This window comes from Podarcis gaigeae (genome assembly GCF_964106915.1).
Source record: "Podarcis gaigeae genome assembly, chromosome: 16".
Taxonomy (NCBI): Eukaryota; Metazoa; Chordata; class Lepidosauria; order Squamata; family Lacertidae; genus Podarcis; species Podarcis gaigeae.
The window spans coordinates 41,843,322-41,860,645 of record NC_139693.1 but is presented as its reverse complement, the minus strand read 5'-3'; the positions used below and the strand labels follow the sequence as shown (position 1 = coordinate 41,860,645).

General features: G+C 50.1%; 2 protein-coding genes and 1 long non-coding RNA gene across 5 annotated transcripts in view; 2 read left to right on the top strand and 1 right to left on the bottom strand.

Annotated features, from left to right (window-relative positions):
• Nucleotides 1-17,324, top strand: part of LOC310834396 — a 495,679-nt gene that overhangs the window by 91,487 nt on the left and 386,868 nt on the right. The window lies entirely within an intron of this gene.
• On the bottom strand, nt 98-9,190 carry CRYBB1 (crystallin beta B1). Of its 2 annotated transcripts, none has more exons than XM_083717881.1 (6): nt 9,008-9,190; nt 7,871-8,024; nt 5,884-6,002; nt 3,044-3,176; nt 2,749-2,894; nt 98-438 (listed from the first exon to the last, which is right to left on the bottom strand). In XM_083717881.1, the coding sequence occupies exons 2-6, from the start codon at nt 8,003-8,005 to the stop codon at nt 258-260; spliced, it is 714 nt and encodes a 237-aa protein (XP_083574007.1). In that variant the 5' UTR covers nt 8,006-8,024; nt 9,008-9,190; the 3' UTR covers nt 98-257. The 2 variants fall into 2 exon arrangements, with proteins under 2 accessions (XP_083574007.1, XP_083574008.1); XM_083717882.1 differs by having other exon boundaries at nt 2,749-2,891.
• CRYBA4 (crystallin beta A4) lies at nt 2,091-15,773 on the top strand. Of its 2 annotated transcripts, none has more exons than XM_083717884.1 (6): nt 2,091-2,172; nt 11,208-11,262; nt 12,088-12,206; nt 12,883-13,024; nt 14,375-14,517; nt 15,073-15,773. In XM_083717884.1, the coding sequence occupies exons 2-6, from the start codon at nt 11,224-11,226 to the stop codon at nt 15,218-15,220; spliced, it is 591 nt and encodes a 196-aa protein (XP_083574010.1). In that variant the 5' UTR covers nt 2,091-2,172; nt 11,208-11,223; the 3' UTR covers nt 15,221-15,773. The 2 variants fall into 2 exon arrangements, with proteins under 2 accessions (XP_083574010.1, XP_083574009.1); XM_083717883.1 differs by lacking the exon at nt 2,091-2,172 and adding an exon at nt 9,297-10,331.

Here is a 17,324-nt window from a genome sequence, read left to right as displayed (position 1 = left end):
CCAATGGGACATGGTAGAAACACACACACACAATTTTTAATCCTCTTCTTGACTATATTTTAGTTTGGATAACTACACAAATTTTGTCCACCAAATTTTGTCCACCAAAGTGCAATGTACAAGGGGAAGGTTCGGTGAACACAAAAGGGGAGCGCTGCTCTTGCTTGCAGCAGGTCCCTCGGGGGGAGGCAGCGTCTTCTCCTCCACCTGCTCCACCAAACGTCTCAGGTTTTCTGCCGGCTGCCCGAGGGGCTCACTCAGTTTGAGGGGCTCCTGGCTGGAAGGAAGCAGCCTTGGGGGCCCCACAGCATGTCACGGATGCGCCGGATGGACTGGATCTGCGGCTGGGAGGCGGCCCACTCATTCCAGTGTGCAAAGTCTCCTCTCTCAAAGAGATACTGGTAACCCCGATATCCAGGGTACTGGTAGCCCACCCAGCTGTGGGGGGAACAAAGAGAAGGCTGGCATCAGTAAACGCAGGGAGTAGAAGGTGCCCAGCTATCTCTCACCCAGGGCTCAGCTGCCCAAAGCCAAAGCCACAGGGCAGCCAAGGTAGGGCGGCCTGGCTTTCATAAAAGCCAGTGGTTAAAAAATCATCCCAAAGCAACATGGATCATAGGGATCCAGTGCAGTTATGGGAAGCTGCGGTCTTCAGGAAGAACTTTCTGAGGGTAAGAACTGTCCGACTGCAGAACAGAGAGCTTTGGAAGGCTGTGGACTCTCCTTCCTTGGGAGTTTTTAATCAGAGATTGGATGGTCGTCTGTCATGGATGCTTTAGATGAGATTCCTGCCTTGGAGGGGTTTGGACTAGAGGACCCTTGGGGTTCCTTCCAACTCTACCATTCTATGATTCTGTGATTCAGACTTTTCAAAACAGAGAACCACCTTCAGCCCAAACAAGCATTTGGGAGGATCCACTTCTTAGTTTTGTGCTGCCTATTTGTGTGGTGGTGGGGATGCTAGTGCTGCTGTTTTACCCACAAGGAAAGCCCTGCAAGAGAATCAGGCCAAAAGGCAACATCCTGCTTCCTGCAACTGCCAGCCAGATGCCCCTGGGAAGCCCAGAAGCCAAAGCTCTCCCCTGCTTGTACCCAGAAACTGATATTCAGAAATAAACTGCCTCTGCACATGGAGGCTCCATCTCACCATCATGATGACTAAGACTAACTGACATAAGGACTCCCCCTTCTCTTTTCCCAAGTCCCAATTATATAGCTACTTCAGCTATTGACAATCCCTTTTATCTTGCAGTTCCAAAGATTAATGTTGTGTGGGAAGGATTTCCATGGTCTCGCCCAAATCTCCTGCCCATCAATTTCACTGGATGATCCCAAAGTCCTAGCATGATGAGAGAGGGAGGAAAAATCCCACTTTGTGGGAGCAACAGAGGCAGATTCCTCTCCTTAGTGAAATACGCCACCCAAAGCTCATTTGAACACCAGTAATGTAGGATAGGGACGCGGGTGGCGCTGTGCCTCAGTGCCTAGGACTTGCCGATCATATGGTCGGCGGTTCGAATCCCCATGGCGGGGTGAGCTTCTGTCGTTCGGTCCCAGCTTCTGCCCACCTAGCAGTTCGAAAGAACTCTTAAGTGCAAGTAGATAAATAGGGACCGCTTTATAGCGGGAAGGTAAACGGCGTTTCCGTGTGCTGCGCTGGTGCTGGCTCGCCAGAGCAGCTTCGTCACGCTGGCCATGTGACCCGGAAGTGTCTGTGGACAGCGCTGGCCCCTGGCCTCTTAAATGAGATGGGCACACAACCCTAGAGTCGGACACGACTGGCCCGTACGGGCCAGGGGTACCTTTACCTTTACCTTTAATGTAGGATAACCAGCTTCATATAACAAACATGCTTATCCTAATTAATGCATGAAGGGGTTAATGCCATAGAGTAAGCTGTCTTGCCAGGCTTAGCTAGGTCACTCCCCCTCACCTTGGGGAAATCAAGCCTATTGTTCACCCTCAGTCTACCTGAGACGCTCAGCATGTAAAGAGATCTGAGCGGCTTGCTCCAAGCTCAGACCTCATGGCTCTTACAAACTACTCTTCAATTCCTATACCGATAATTATTTAGGAACTTTCACCACTGTAACTAAGCCAAGTTTTACTGCCTCTGCAACTTTTCCTGAATGCTATATGGAAAAGCACATAAATCTGACCATTGAAGAGTTGGTAAGTAAACAGTTTTTACTTACAAACTGTTTTAAACTTACCAAGCATGTGGTCTTTTTCTATGTTGGGGTAAGAGGGGGCTATTTGGGAACTTGCAAGGGTATTTTTTAAAGGTCTAACAGCCTATATTTGCACTGCATATATTGTGATTTTAAATCTCTGCTGGGGTTCTCTCACCAAAGAGTACTTGCCCCAATCCTGGATCTTGGCACCCATGAAATTCTTTTTATATCTGTTTTTTCCTTGCCACTAAGAAGTGGAGTGCTTTGCATTCGGAACTCACCATTCCCTGACAGGATCTGCGGTTCATGCCAGGGGCTGCAGCCCAAACCCTTTCTTCTCCAGGAGGAATATACAAAGCTACCTTAGACCAATTCAGAGCATTGGTCCATCGAGCTCAGTATGGCCTACACTGACTGGCAGAGGCCCCCCACAGAGGAAGTCTCTCCCAGCCCTGCCTGGAGATGCTGCCGGGAATTGAACCTGGGGTCTTCTGCACCAGCTACGGAGCTTTCCCAAAGAGAAATGGCACCCATTGATTCAGAGGGAAGCGATCAGATCCAGGCTCTCACTTACATTCCACTGGGCACCTTCACGCTGCCCAGACGCCCACAGAAACCGTGGGCCCAGAGGGTTGGCACGTCGTCTTCCTGGATCTCCATCTTGTTTCCCCTGAAGTTGGCACTTTCAAAGAGGAGGATCTTCTGCTCTTGGGCCTCCTGCTGAGAGAGAGAGGGTGGGGGCATCAACTGCTCCTCTTCCTCACCCCCACAGGTTCCCAGGCCACAGCAAGAGGTGGCAGAATGAGACTGCGAGGGAGGAAGAGGTCTGGGAGGGAGGGGGGCACTACCCTGGCTAGGCCTGGACTCACCATTCTCACGGGGCGCAGGGAGCGGAAGCAGTCGCTGCGGCAGCTGCTGGACCAGGTGTCCCATCGTGGGTACTCGCCCTTCTCCAGGATGAACATTTCGCCACGCAGGTTGCACTGCTCAAAGGCCACCCAGCTGAGGGCAGCGTGCAAAGGAAGGTGTGTCCAGAGGACGGAGGACATTGGCAGCCACAAGACAGAAAGATGGAGGGTGACTGGATGCAGCAGAGCACCTGTGACGTGGCAGTCAGCATTTCAAGACACAAGGTCCTGGGCGGAGGGGGGGGGTCCTCCTCCCCTCCCACATGCAGAACCCAGCTGGAGAGGCAGCTAAATCTTCCATCAGCACTCCAGAGGGCAAGGGCTCTGCTTGGGAGGCAGACGGCAGCACTGTCTTCCAAGGCTTTAGATCACCCCCCCCCCCCCCGATTTGGGACCTGATGGTGAAAATCATCAACTTTGGGTGGGCCTAGCCCCCTCAGATATTTTATGGGGGGGCCAAAGACCCCTTGGCCCCTGGGAGTTGATTCCTGTGGGGGAGAGTACTGCTGCTATTGCCCTTGTGTCCTGCTTGTGGGTTCTGGCTGGGTACTGCAAGAGCAAGATGTTGGGTTAGATCCCCTTCCCCTGGCCTCACCCAGCTAGAGGGCTCTTCTTAGGTGCTTGAGTTGAGATTCCTGCATTGCAAGGGGTTGGACTAGATGACTCTTGGGGTCCCTTCCAACTGCATTTCTATGATTAGATGCTGATGGGGACCACAAGTGGGTGGTGGGACAACTTTGTGGCATGTGCCACGCACCAGCAGGAATACCACCGTCTGTCCCTCCTATTAGCGGATTTAACTTCCATTTCAGTTGACCCTCTCCAGATTTAAAGGTCCATTTCTTCTGCTCTGGAGTCCATCTTCCTGATGTTACATTTGCTGTGACTCATTTTAGCTTTGCTGGGATTCCTTAAGCATTACCGGCAAAAGTAATAATAATTTGTAATAATAATACAGTAGTACCTCGGGTTAAGTACTTAATTCGTTCTGGAGGTCTGTACTTAACCTGAAGCACCACTTTAGCTAATGGGGCCTCCTGCTGCTGCCGTGCCACCGGAGCACGATTTCTGTTCTCATCCTGAAGCAAAGTTCTTAACCTGAAGCACTATTTCTGAGTTAGCGGTGTGTGTAACCTGAAGCGTCTGTAACCTGAAGCGTATGTAACCCGAGGTACCACTGTAATTTATTACTTATACCCCACCCATCTGGGCAGGCCTCCCCAGCCACTCTGGACAACTAGTAAACAGTTGAAAGTCAAGGCTGCTGCCTGAAAGCAAAGCATTTTTGGAAAGCAGCTCAGCTCAAAACGTGACTAGATTTACTGCAAGCAGAACTACTTGTCAGGTCATGGCTCCCATTCCTTGAACTGTGATATGCCTAAGGAAGCAGAGTAGCCTAGATTAGAATGAGAATGTGTTCTTATAGTTACAGGTAGGTAGCCGTGTTGGTCTGCCCTAGTCGTAACAAAATTTAAAAATTCCTTCCAGTAGCACCTTAGAGACCAACTAAGTTTGTTATTGGTATGAGCTTTTGTGTATCTGAAGAAGTGTGCATGCACACAAAAGCTCATACCAATAACAAACTTGGTTGGTCTCTAAGGTGCTACTGGAAGGATTTTTTAAAAAAAAAATTTGTTTCATATATTATGTTAGAAGCTTCCCAGTGTGGCTGAGGCAACCCAGTCAGATGGTCAGGGTATAAGTAAATAATAATAATAATAATAATAATAATAATAATAATAATAATAATGCCTTTAAAGCATGGCGAAGTGGAGCATCCTCACTCCCACCAGAGGAAGCGATGGCCAGCAACTCTGATGTCTTGGAAAGAGTACTGGAGAGTTGGATGGAGGAGAGAGCTCTCAAGGGCTTCTGGGCCCCAGGGCTCGGTCTGTTGGAGGCAGTATCACTTCTGAATATCACCAGTCACTGGAAACTGTTGGAAGGAGACTGGTCTTGCACTTGGGCTCTGCTTGTGGGCTTCCCATAATAAGCATCTGGCTTGCTACTATGAAAACAGGATGTTGGACCAGATGGGCCATGGGCCTGATCCAGCAGGCTCTTCTTCTGGGCTTATGTTTGGAGCTATAAAATGGCTGTAAAAGGGGATTTAGTGCTTGCTTTGGGGGCATCAATTTTTGCTTGCTTTAACCAAAGGCATTCATTTTGTTCTCCTTTCACTCCCACCTGTAGATTAGCATGCCTCCAAGGCTTCATCCAATTTTGCATGATTACCGTGTATTTAGATGCATAATTCCCAATTGCATTCAAGTGAGTTTACTTCGAGGTTAGTGTGCACAATGGACCCTCTTACCATGAGCTCTTCTCTGCCGCTTCCTCACAAAAAAAGCCTAGGTTGCTGCAATCTGGCACCCACTTACCTAGGAGTAAGCCCTATAAACCACAAAGAGACTTACTTTTGAGCAAACATGTCTGCTGAGTAGTAAAATCTGCAGAAAATAGCTTACATGTAGTACTTTATCTCAAGCTGAGATTTCAAGGAGACCCTAACAAGAAAGAGAAGGGGGTGTATCCAAATTGCTCATTTGTCAACCCCAACTCTGATTTCATTCATTGACTAGAAACACGAAAACATAGCAGCCTGCCTGGCTCATCTTACATAAAATAGGGGAGAGGTCTTATGTTGCTTCCTTGTTTTCTTTCTAGGAGGGTAGAGACTTACTTTTTAAAAAAGAAGGAAGAAAGCGAATCACCTGGGACTCCTATTGGCTATGGAGCCTAGCACATCCCCATCTCCAGCACCTGCCTCTCGATAACCCTGTTTGGCTGAGATCACTTACGGTCCAGAGGTTGCCAGGACACTGCGCACCCGGTCAAATCCATGGTCCCCCAGGTTCAGGCATGCACTGGTGAACTCCATCTGCTTGCCCTGGAAGTTCTCCTGGTCAAACACAATGATCTGAAAGAAGCAATATGAAACGTCTCCTGGGGGTGTTGGGGGAGAAGCACAAGCAGCAGTTATCAGAGGATTTGTTTCTTTATTTGCTATGGACATTTATAGTCTTTCATTCCCTGAAAGGTCCCAGGGCAGGCAGCACATACAGATTAAAGCCCCAGTTTGGCAATGTAACACCAGAACAAAATGCATCAACAGCACAGATGCGATTACAAGAAGATCCAGCCAGAATAGGTCATTTTGCTGCCCCAAATCAAAATATGAACCCTGAGAAGTCTGTGCCACGTCAGACGGGGCCAGCTGCCAGAGGGCTACCTACTGCTCCATTGACACCTTAAGGAAGGAGCGCTCAGGGAGGGTGGCTTGAATGTTCAGGGATGCGGCAGAGGTGAGCTCTGGAGCCACATGTACCAGATTCAAATCCTTCAGCAGGGATTAAGGAACAGCATAAATCCAATTTTCATACTTTGTAGCTTACAAACTCCCTGCTGGGTTAATACAAGAACACTTGCGTGTTTGCACACATGCATGCACACCCAAACACATATATCCCTGGTGTGCTTGGTGAGGAAATGGCCATGTAGCGAACCTTCTCTACCACCCTCTGTTCTTCCTGTGTTTCCGCCACCCAGCTGCCTTATCTTCTTTTATTCCTGTCAGTTGCCAGAGCTCCCTTTCAATTTCCCATTTAATTCAGATTCTGGTAAGATGTTTCAGGGCGTCATGTCCAGGGTTGGTGCCTTTGCCTTACAGAGGGAAGACTAGTATGGTGAAGCTATTTTGTAAGGTTTCTATACAGAAAAAGCAAGCAGAGCATACGGGGAGGTGAATGCCAACCCCTCTGATAAGACAGCAGACCCTGGAGAAAGATGCAGCTCTTTATGATTTTTTGCTTTTCTCCACAGACCTCAAGATAGCTTGCATTCCCCCCATATACACCTTGATCCTCACAAGAACCTAGTGGGCCAGGCTAGGCTGAGAGCCAAACCCCCTCCTGGCAGGCATTGGGTAGGGGGAAGACGTTCTGGGCACAGAAGCAGAGCCTTAGCAGTGGGTTGATTCTGCCCTGGTTTGTTCTGTGATGCCAGCCCACTATTTCTGTCTGAGGGGGGATAAAAGATGACAAGAGCGAGGCGAAGCCAACCAGTATCTTTGTGGTACAAGAAGTTACAGGATTTCAGCAGGAATTGTGAGCTAGGCACTGACTGAAAGTGAAGCAGTGTGACCAGCCCAAATCTTGTGAGGGTGCAAACAGTATTGGAAATGGGATTGCCCATGGCTCCCCCTGAGCATTGTGAATACAAATCACCCTGCATGCCCCATAGGAAGGATATCTAGAGGGGTCCCCAGGGGTGGAACCTGGGTCCCCCGTGGCCTCCCCAGTCCAAGGGGGGCATGTCATGGGCTCTTCCCCACGGCCACCTGCTGTTTCTTTCAGGAGGTCAGGTGTGTTTGTCTGGGTGGAGAGAGTGAGCAGCCCTGAATAAGGAAGCTTTTTAAGGTTTCATGTTTTACTCTGTTTTGATATATGCTGGAAGCTGCCCGGAGTGGCTGGGATGGGAGGGAGTGAGTGCAAATCAATGGTGGTTGTTGTTATCACTTTCCTGAAGCTCTGGTGGCCATTCCATTGCAGCAGAGAGAAAGAGAGCTGCAAGGGTCTCCTCGCCATTTTTTCCAGTTCTGGTCTACCAGCCACTGACCTAACCAAAGGATAGGGACTGGGCTTCCAACAGGGCTCTCTTCCCTTCCCCTCCCAAGACAGGCCCAGACTGGATGCAGCACCGAAGGGACAGCCATGCGCTCTAAGGGATCAGGGCCTCCTCCCCATGTCCTGCCTCTCTGCTCAGAACTGGCACCTTCTCCCTACTCACCCGGAAAGGTTCTGCAGAGGACTCTTCACCCTGACTGCTGGAATCGGGGGATGAGTTGGTGGATGGGGTGGGACTGTCTTTTTCCTTCCTGTCCATGTCATGGCTGGGAGGGGTGGTTCTTGTGCTTTCGGACATGGCCGTGTCTGGGTAAGACCTGAAATTGTAACACCTGTTCAGTTAGAAAGCACCTTTTCAGGTGCCTACCCTACATATCTGGAGCAGTCTCATGACACCTCCTGCCCTTTCCTGCTGACTCCCTCTGGTTTCTCAAAAGAAAAGCACTTTTTGCATACTTTCCCACACAACTAATCATAAGCTGCAAATTAAAATACGACTGCTATCGTCCTGGGACACACTTCCTTACTGCAGGAGCATTCTGGTGAAATATGCTGTTACTTCTCCTTCCAATATCTAACTTGTGGGGCAGAGTTTGTCGCTTCCCAAAATTCATCTTGCCCTTTTGGTACTATTCTGTTTTCCACCCCTGCCTTTTGCTGCCAGTACCTTTCTGCCCTTTCTTCAGGGCAGTGTGTGTTTTTCATCAATGCTCAGAGGAAAGAACCTAGGAAGGGCCTGCTGGATCAGGGCAATGGGGGATCACCTCACCCAGCCTCCTGTTCTCGCAGTGGACAACCAGAGGCGTCATTGGGAAACCCACAAGCAATGGAGTCCCAGAGCCCTCTGCCCTCCTGTGGTTTCTAGCAACTGGCATTCTGAAGCACAGCTGTCTGCAGCTGGGGACACAGCCATGATGGGTGCAGCCATTGATAGTCTTCCCCGCCTCCATGAATCTGCCCGGCACTCTTTCAAAGCCATTGAGGTTGGTGGCCATCACTGCCTCCTGCGGGAAGAACGACTTTCTGCTCCCTGTCCTGATAACATTTCTTTGATCTGGTCCATCTTCCTGCTGCTCAGATCCTGAGCCATCTTTCCCGCTGCTTGAGGGACTGACGAGAAGGTTTCCATGGTGAAGGAAGTGAGCAAGAAAAGGGCTCTCCCCAGGAAATGAAGGCAAATCTCATGCCTTGATGGGGTGGGACACACACACACACACACACACACACACACACACACACGTAGTAGCCAGAAGCCCCCAGATGTCTCCAGGATGCAGGGCACCTTCCCTCCACCTCTTACCTGGGTTGCTGGTGCTTCGTGGTGGAGTGATTGGGCTGGTGTCGTGACTCCCCTGCATTTTATACACTCTCGTTTTATGCCCTAGCCAGGGCAAAGCCCAGGAGGACACAATGGAGATGCTTGGTCATCGGAGTCCTCCTCAAAGGCCACAGTCATCACATCTTGCAATGAGGGCACTCAGCTGGAAAACCACCAGATATCCACCCCAGCCCTGCCCTCTGCTCCACAATACCCGCCACCCCCACCCCCACCCCGCTGCCGCCGCCACCAGACTGGTCCTCCCTCCCAAGCAGAGCAGTTGCTGATGAAGCAGCTTCCATTGTGGAGCTTGTGAAAAGGCCTTCCTGGGCTGAGGAATATTTTGCAACTCAGTCTGTATGCCAGGCTATAAATAGCATCCCAAGCAGGGCACGCAGCCCCAAGACCACCTACCCAACCTCCAGGCCTCCTGGACCAGCCAAGAGAGCCACGCAGTGAGGGAGACCCAGGTTCAAACCTTCATTGGCACCATGGGTGGTTCTGAGCAGATCCTCATCCCAGTCTCCCCTTTGTCCCACTCCCCAGGGTTGTTGTGGCTTGCCAGTGCCATGAGGGAGGCATCCACAGACGAACATAGGAAGAGTCCTGCTGGATCAGGCCAAAGGCCCATCTAGTCCACAATCTGCTCCTGCCTGCGGTCAGTCAGACACCCACAAGGCGGGGGCTGATGGCAACTGGCATTGGAAAAGGTGCCCTGCCGCCAACAGTGGAGGCAGGACAAGCCATCGTGGCTGGTAGCCATTGATAGCCATTTCCTCCATGAATTTGTCTTGCCTCCTTCATAAGAGCTGGTGGCCGTTGCTACTTCCTGTGGGAAGGAGACCCAAAGTTTAACCAGGCGCTACTCCGTCTTGCACCTTCCAACATTCAGCTTCACCAGACCGCCCTGCTGGCTTCTAGCATGATATAGGTGGCTTTCTCTCTATCCTCTTCCTCCACCTCGCACACCATTTCGTAGGCATTCTGCTTATGCTCTGAGGCACTCCTCATCCCCTTGTTTCTGGGCCAAGCTTAGCATCAGGGAAATAGTAGTTCTGCACACATGGGCTGCTCTGAACCCCACCATGTGCCCAGTGACTTTTCCCCTGTCTCCAGTTCCTGTGCTGAGAGGAAGAGAGGGAGAGTGACTGTGAGGGGTCGGGCTCTGGATGAGGCCAGCTTGATCCTCTGGGAGACAGACTTTTGTTCTGGCCTGTGCTGAGTCAGGGCATTTGGGGATGCACAGCGGATATAAAAATCCCTCTGGAGAAGATCTGATGGGGAGAGTCTGGCTGGAGCTCACCAGGTAAGTGCTGCTGGAAGTCCCATGGGGGGCAGGCAGGCATGGCTCCATTCACTTCAACCCTAGAACAGGTTCAGGCAGACTTGGGTACAATCCTGGAACTAGCAACCCCAGGCAATGGGTGTGAACTATTGACTCGAGGAAGGATTGGATGTCATTTTCTGAGGGCAACGTGCCCTGATAGGTGTCTTAGTGGCAAGAAAGGGGAACCATACTCTGCACATGCTCTGCGGCAAACTCCTCCGTAAGTGCTGTCTAGTGGTGAAAGAATCTGTCAATGTTGGTTCTCTTAGTTCCTCATTTTTTCCAACCTTAAATTTGGTTCTTCACATTTCTATAACAATTTGAAGGTTGTCCTTTTTTAAATCTTCATGTGTATTCTTAAGCATTTTAGTGCAAATTTCTTCTGCTAAGAACAATTTTGACCAACGTACACATTTTGCAAGCAGTTTGCTCTAATAGAATACAACTGTGTATGCTATTTGCACAAATATAACCATTTTTAATGCACATTTCACCCTAATATTTGAATGTTTGAAAACTTTGGTTGGTTGGAAAACTTCATTGCAAAAAATCATATATGTGCAATTTCAAAGGGTAGGTCTGCGTTTGGTTCTCATCTTGTTAAGGAAAGTGTAAATGTGATAAAATGTGGTTTAAATGCGTCCTGAATTGAGTGTCTTCCCTGCCCTAGTCCTGGCTGAAGGCAGGTCCCTTGAGTAATTGCTACTCTTGCCTTTCCACATCTTTCTCCTTTATCCCAGCTTTTCCGTATTGGAAGGATGAGTGGTGTGGCCTGGAAAAGAGGTTTCCAGCGTTAACCTTAGCTCCCCAAGACGTCCTGTAACACCTTTGGCCCTGCGCTTTTCTCCCCTACAGGGAAGCAGAGTCTACCATGAGTCATCACAGCGGAAAAGTCTCTGGACTTTGGAAGGTATGGAGCAATGAGCCACGTGTATAGCAGGGTTGTAGAGGAGTCCCAGGGAACAAACTTTTTTGCAGGGGGGGGGGCGGTATCAAGAAACTGTGAAGGCAGAGAACAGAAATTTGGTGGCAGAATCATGTTATTTATCTTACACTTCCGATCTGCCAGGTGCTTCACTGCATTCATTGTGCTCTCCCCCCAAGTACCCTGTCAGTTAGGCTTGCAGCCGTCCGTCCCATTTTGCAGATGGAGAGCTGAGGCTTAGAGTGAGTGAATTCTTCAAGGCTAAACAAGGAGTCCAGGACAGGGAAGGACTTGAGCTCAGATGTTTCTGCACTAAGGAGGGATCATATGGTGTAGTGATTTGGGAGCACTTGGCTCAGGCCTGTGTTCAAATCCCCTCAAAATCTCCCTTCCCCTCCCTCCTACTTCACTGGCTCTTCTGGGAATAAGATGAGGTCATTTGCATTCATGTGCTTCCTCGTGTTTGCTCACGCAGGCAGGTGCTTCTCCCCAGAGGTGCTGCTTGTGGGGTTGAATGCGGACGCATGCCTTCATATACGTCTGTGGCGGGCATTGAGTGTGTGGCTTCTTCCACTCACCCCTACACTCTGGAAAAGGGGGTCAGGGTCACTTCTGGCTGCTCCTGACCCTTCTCTTGACCAAGCTTTCAACCCTCCAGTGAGGAATGAGAGACCCTCACCCACCAGTGCCCCTTCAATCCTGCCAGTCTGAGGGCAGATCTCTGAGCAGCGACAGCAGGTTCTCTGGTGGGCTTTCCTCCCTGCTTCCCCCTCCCCAGGACCCTGAGCCCCCACCCTCGTCTCTTCTCAGATTGTGGCCTGGGACGAGCCCGCCTTCCAGGGCCGGAAGCATGAGTTCACCTCTGAGTGCTACGACATCACATTGTGTGGCTTCGACAATGTCTGCTCAGCCCGCGTTGAGAGCGGCACGTGAGTTGGCTCCCTACTGCTTCCCAGAACTCTTGCCCACTTTCTTGCTTTTCCTGGGACCCCTTCACCCCACTGCCCCTGCCTCGTCCTCACCTTCGCTCTGGTGGTGAATGCCTCACTCACACGTCGTGAGTGGACCTTGCTGAGCTTCAGAGCCTGACTCCTTTCCTCAGAGTTCCTGAGGTAAATCCCTGAGGCTCGCAACCCTAGACCTGCTCAGATGGGGAGTGTTGTGCAGTGGTTAGTGCTGAGCTGGGATGTTGGGAGACCAGGGTTCAAGCCACAAGGCTCCGCTGGGTGACCATGGGTCCATCACAGTCTCTCAGCCTAGCCTACCTCACAGGGTTGTTGTGAGGATGGTATGGGGAGCGCTTTGGAGGAAAGAAGGAGGGATATAAATGTAGTGAATCAATAAAATAGCTCGAGCTGCCTTGGAGAGTGAATGTGCACAGGACTATGCTGTGTGCAGCAGGGAGAGAGTGCGCCTGGCCTGTCTTGTGCATTCACGCCAATGTCTGCACACAAACATTCCGGCACCATGCAGGGCACAGCCGGATGATGCTTTTCTAGCCTGCTGGGGCCGAGCTTTGTTTGCAGAATGTTCCTCCCCCCCTCATCCCCCAAGCTAAGCCTGCACCTTCCTGGCTACAGAGGCCCACCTCCTTTCTCCCCACAGGTGGGTTGGCTTTGAGCACCCCGGTTTCCAGGGGCAGCAGTTTGTGCTGGAGCAAGGCGACTACCCCTGCTGGGAAGCCTGGAGCGGCAGCAACGCCTACCATGCCCACCGGCTGAGCTCCTTCCGGCCCGTCTCCTGTGCGGTGAGCAACTGGGGTGGGCCAGCAGGAGGCTGCCTGGAGGGAGTTGTAGCCCAGGCTGCCTGAGGGTGGCAGGGTCCCAGGCTCAGTCCCTGGCAGCATCTCTAGGGAGGGTCAGCGAAAGACCCTGCCTGAAACCTGCAGAGCCTCTGCCTGCCTGCACATGCAATAGTGAGCAGGCGGACCAAGGTTTAGACTCCAAATTATGTTCCTCGGTGAGAGTAGGGTTGCTCTGCTGAGCAATCATAGAAATGTAGAGTTGGAAGGGGCCCCAAGGGCCATCTAGTCCAACCCCCTGGAATGCAGGAATCTCAGCTAAAGCCTCCATGACAGGTGGCCATACATCCTTTGCTTAGAAACCGCAAAGAAAGGAGAGTCCACCACCTTCCCAGGGAGACTGTTCCACTGTCAACCAGCTCTTACAGTCAAACAGTTATTCCTGGTGTTTAGTCAGAATCTCCTTTCTTGGAACCTGAAGCCAGGGGTCCAAGTCCTCCCCTCTGACTTGCTAAGCTCAGCTTTTTTATTTTGCTAACAAACTTAAGATGAGCCAGGCGGAATCAGACTCAGGTGGGTCCATCTAGCTGAGCATCCTACATCCCGCAGTGGCTGAGCCAAGGAGCCTACCCAGCAGCCCTGGAGGTAGCATCCTCCTCATCTTGTTTAGTCCCAGCAGCTGTTGCTCAGAGATAGACTGCTTCTAAACCTGGGGATTAAGAATGTTGCTTCTCCATGAATTTCCCTCATTCCCTTTGAAAGCCTTCTGGACCAGCAGGCATCAACATGTCTCAGACAGGAGCTAATGGTTGAAGTAAATCACTGAGAGGTCCCTCCTGTGGTCTGCCAAAGAACTTCATAGCTTTGTGCCAGCAAGCCCACTGGAACCCAGCTGCCAGCCACACTGCCTTAGAGGTCACAGGGAAAGTCAAAACCGACCAAGTTTGTCTGGTGGCTTTAGAAACCAAGCCCTGCACTACTGACATCCGGAGAGGCAGGAGGTAGCTCAGCCAAGCCTCTCATCCCTCCAGGAGAAGCGTCAGTAGGAGGAAGCAGCCAGCATCTCCTTGACACAGGAACACAGCCCTTGGGGTGTCAGTGGGCTGCCGGGCTTTCGTCATTCCTGACTAAGGGCCACACTGGCCTGGCGGGAATTGTTCACATCCAGCATCTGAAGGACTGTAGGTTGCTCACCTGCGCCTTAACAGATTTGGCTCCTTGGCTGTAGAGGTCCAAGAGCTGCAGGACAGACATGGTGGCTGGTATTATTATTGATATTGATATTGTTGTTATTTGCATTTATTAATAATGAGGAGTCCAGGCCAGTGCATAAGATGATGTTTTTGCCCTGCACAGAATCACCGGGAGAGCAAGATGACCATATTTGAGCAGGAAAATTTTATGGGACGCAAAGGGGAGCTGAGTGATGACTACCCATCTCTCAAGGCGATGGGCTGGGGCAGCAATGAGGTGGGGTCCCTCCGTGCGAGTTCTGGAGCGTAAGTACTTTTTTGGGGCCCTGCCAAGTACTCCTCTTCCATTTGTTTCTCAGGGCTGGAACTGAGGGTCACATTTCTCAGGGCGAGTTTCAAAGGAGAGCTGAGCTAGCATATTGCAACGTTTTCATGTCCCTGGACTTGTCTTTGGTAGAGAAAGGGCTTCCTCCTCCTTTCTGCAAGGGATTGATTGATAGCAATAGGATGGAGCCAATACGACTTTGCACAACAAGGCCTGGTGGCCTGGCCTGTGACATTACCTTCTGGTGTTTCCGTGGGCCCTCTGGTCTGAAGAAGGTAGCTCCCTGAACCCAGCAGAGCGGAGGCCTTGCCATTCTTAGGGGCCTCTGCTCCCTAAGAATAAACAGCAGCAGGGAATTCTATGCGGATGAGGATGGTGTGTGGCCTTGCAAAATCAGAGTTTTCTCGCAGCCTCCAAACACCCCCTGCCCTCTGAGCACTTTGAGGGAGTCCTGAGCCCCTGGCTGCCCTGCTCTGTGCTAGCTTGATCTCCCCACATCTCAGCTGATTTCTCCCCCCTCCTTTCTGTCTCCTCAGATGGGTATGCTTCCAGTTCCCTGGGTACCGGGGCTTCCAGTACGTCATGGAGAGCGATTGCCATGGGGGCGAATACAAGCATGTCCGGGAACTGGGATCTCATGCTCAGACCTCCCAGGTGCAATCCATTCGCCGAGTGCAGCACTGAGCAAGCCCCATGCAGTGTCTGCCACTTGCCTGGCCCCTGGGTGGGTCTGCCAAGCCGAGGGTTACTTCATCCTGTGCTCCCCTTGCCATGCGCTGGCACAGTGGAATAATTAACTGCCAGGCCACAGCAAGGATTTCCTCCGATGGTGTGTTGTCAAGTGCATTTGTTTAAACTCTTCTGAATATCTGGCTGTCACAGGCAGAGAGAAAAAGCCAATGATCTCTACCCATCTAATGTTGTAACCCAAGGCATCTGGAAGGCTCTCAGAAGGCATTGCCTACTCCTACCTCCCCCAAACCCATGAACACCGCAACTCTCAGGAGGCTACAGTCTCCCTTTCATGCCAGTGGTGTGGCATCTTCCCTAGGGAGCACTTCTCCCTCCCTTCCCACCCCTATTCCATCACTGGGGCAAAGGAAAGTTTCACATATAAGCCAGAGAGATGCCAGCCAGCAATGGCTCTGAAACAATTATAGGGCTGCTCCCTCAACTCAGACAACTGTCAAATATTCGCAAAGGGGTGGTAGAAGCATTGTGCTGATAAGAGTTTCACTCTTTGGGGGGCGTGGGGGGTAGGAAAGGGGTGGGTGGGAGAGAAATTTTGCACAGTGAAATTGCTTGGTTTGTGCATGAACTTCACTGCTTTAAGGTCGGATTCCACTGCAGTAATCAGGAGACATTTCCTTACAAGAGATTGGGGGTGGGAGTTGGAGATGATCCCTGGGGAATGGCTGAGGGAACTCCATCAGGAAATGAGTGTTGACTGAAACTGCTAATAAAGTCACCATATTAACAACTGCCTCAATACATTGACCTCAAACTTATGGCTGCCACAAGCATGGATGGATCGGAATGGGGTGCTTGTACAAGAGAAGGGAGGGTATGCCAGGGAGATAAAGTCCATCTGAGCCCCCAAGCCGGCTGCCGGACGATCCATCGACCTCCCGTAGATACAGTATCAGCAATTAGCGACACGAAGCCTAAGAAATAGCTTGCCACATTCTTGGGCTGGTGCACACTCTGTCAGCAGAATTCACACAGCAAAAGTTGCACTCAGGAGGGTATCATTTAGAATGTTTATTCAGCGTTGGTCAGAACAAAGAACAAACGTGACTGCCTGCTAGCGTGTTCTGGCGCAGAGAGAAAACGAAAGCAATAGCAAACATAAACATCCTGTAAAAGGAAATGCGCAGACTCTGTGACTCACAAGCCTGCTCTCTCTTAAGGTGGAACGGAAATATCCTAACACATACTACACACCATACCTGCTTGGGAAGGGACACAGCAGGAAATAGGATCTCCCATTGTCTTGATCCAGCTGCGGGACTTTTTTTATTATAACATTTTTATTAACTTTTCAAGAAAAATAACAAAAACAAAAAACACACAATAACAAATACAATAACAACCAAAATATATACAAAACAATATCAAATCGATAAAATGGGATTCTCCGAATCCCGTGACTCCCCTCTCCCCCCACCCACTGCATATCATTTCTACTCCAAATTATTATTATTTACCTCAGATTTTCTGTACTATTTCTAAAATTACAAGTGTTTTTAAAATCCTGCCAATGCATTAACCTGTTTACAATACTTTTGCAAAAGCATAATAAACATTTCCCATTCTTTTTAAAATTTCTTGTCATCTTGATTTCTGAGCTTTCCAGTTAGTTTCTAGTCCAGTAACTTGGTTTGCCAATCTTCTTTGGTTGGGACTGCTTCCTCTTTCCATCTTTGGGCTAACAGTATCTGGGCAGCCGTCGTAGCATACAGAAACTTTTTTTTCTGGTCTTTTGGAATCTCTGCTCCTACAATACCTAATAAAAAGACTTCTGTTTTTTTTAAACAAAGGTTACTCTAAACATTTATTTCATTTCATTATAAATCATTTCCCAAAAGTTGTTAACCTTCCTACATTCCCACCACATATATAAAATGCCCTCTGTTTCTTTACATTAACAACACTTATTAGATCTTTTTGCTAATTTAACCGGGGTTAGATACCACCGATACATAATTTTCATATAATTCTCTTTCAGCAGAGTACATGCAGTAAATTTCATATCTGTCTTCCAAAGCCTTTCCCAATCCGCCATTAA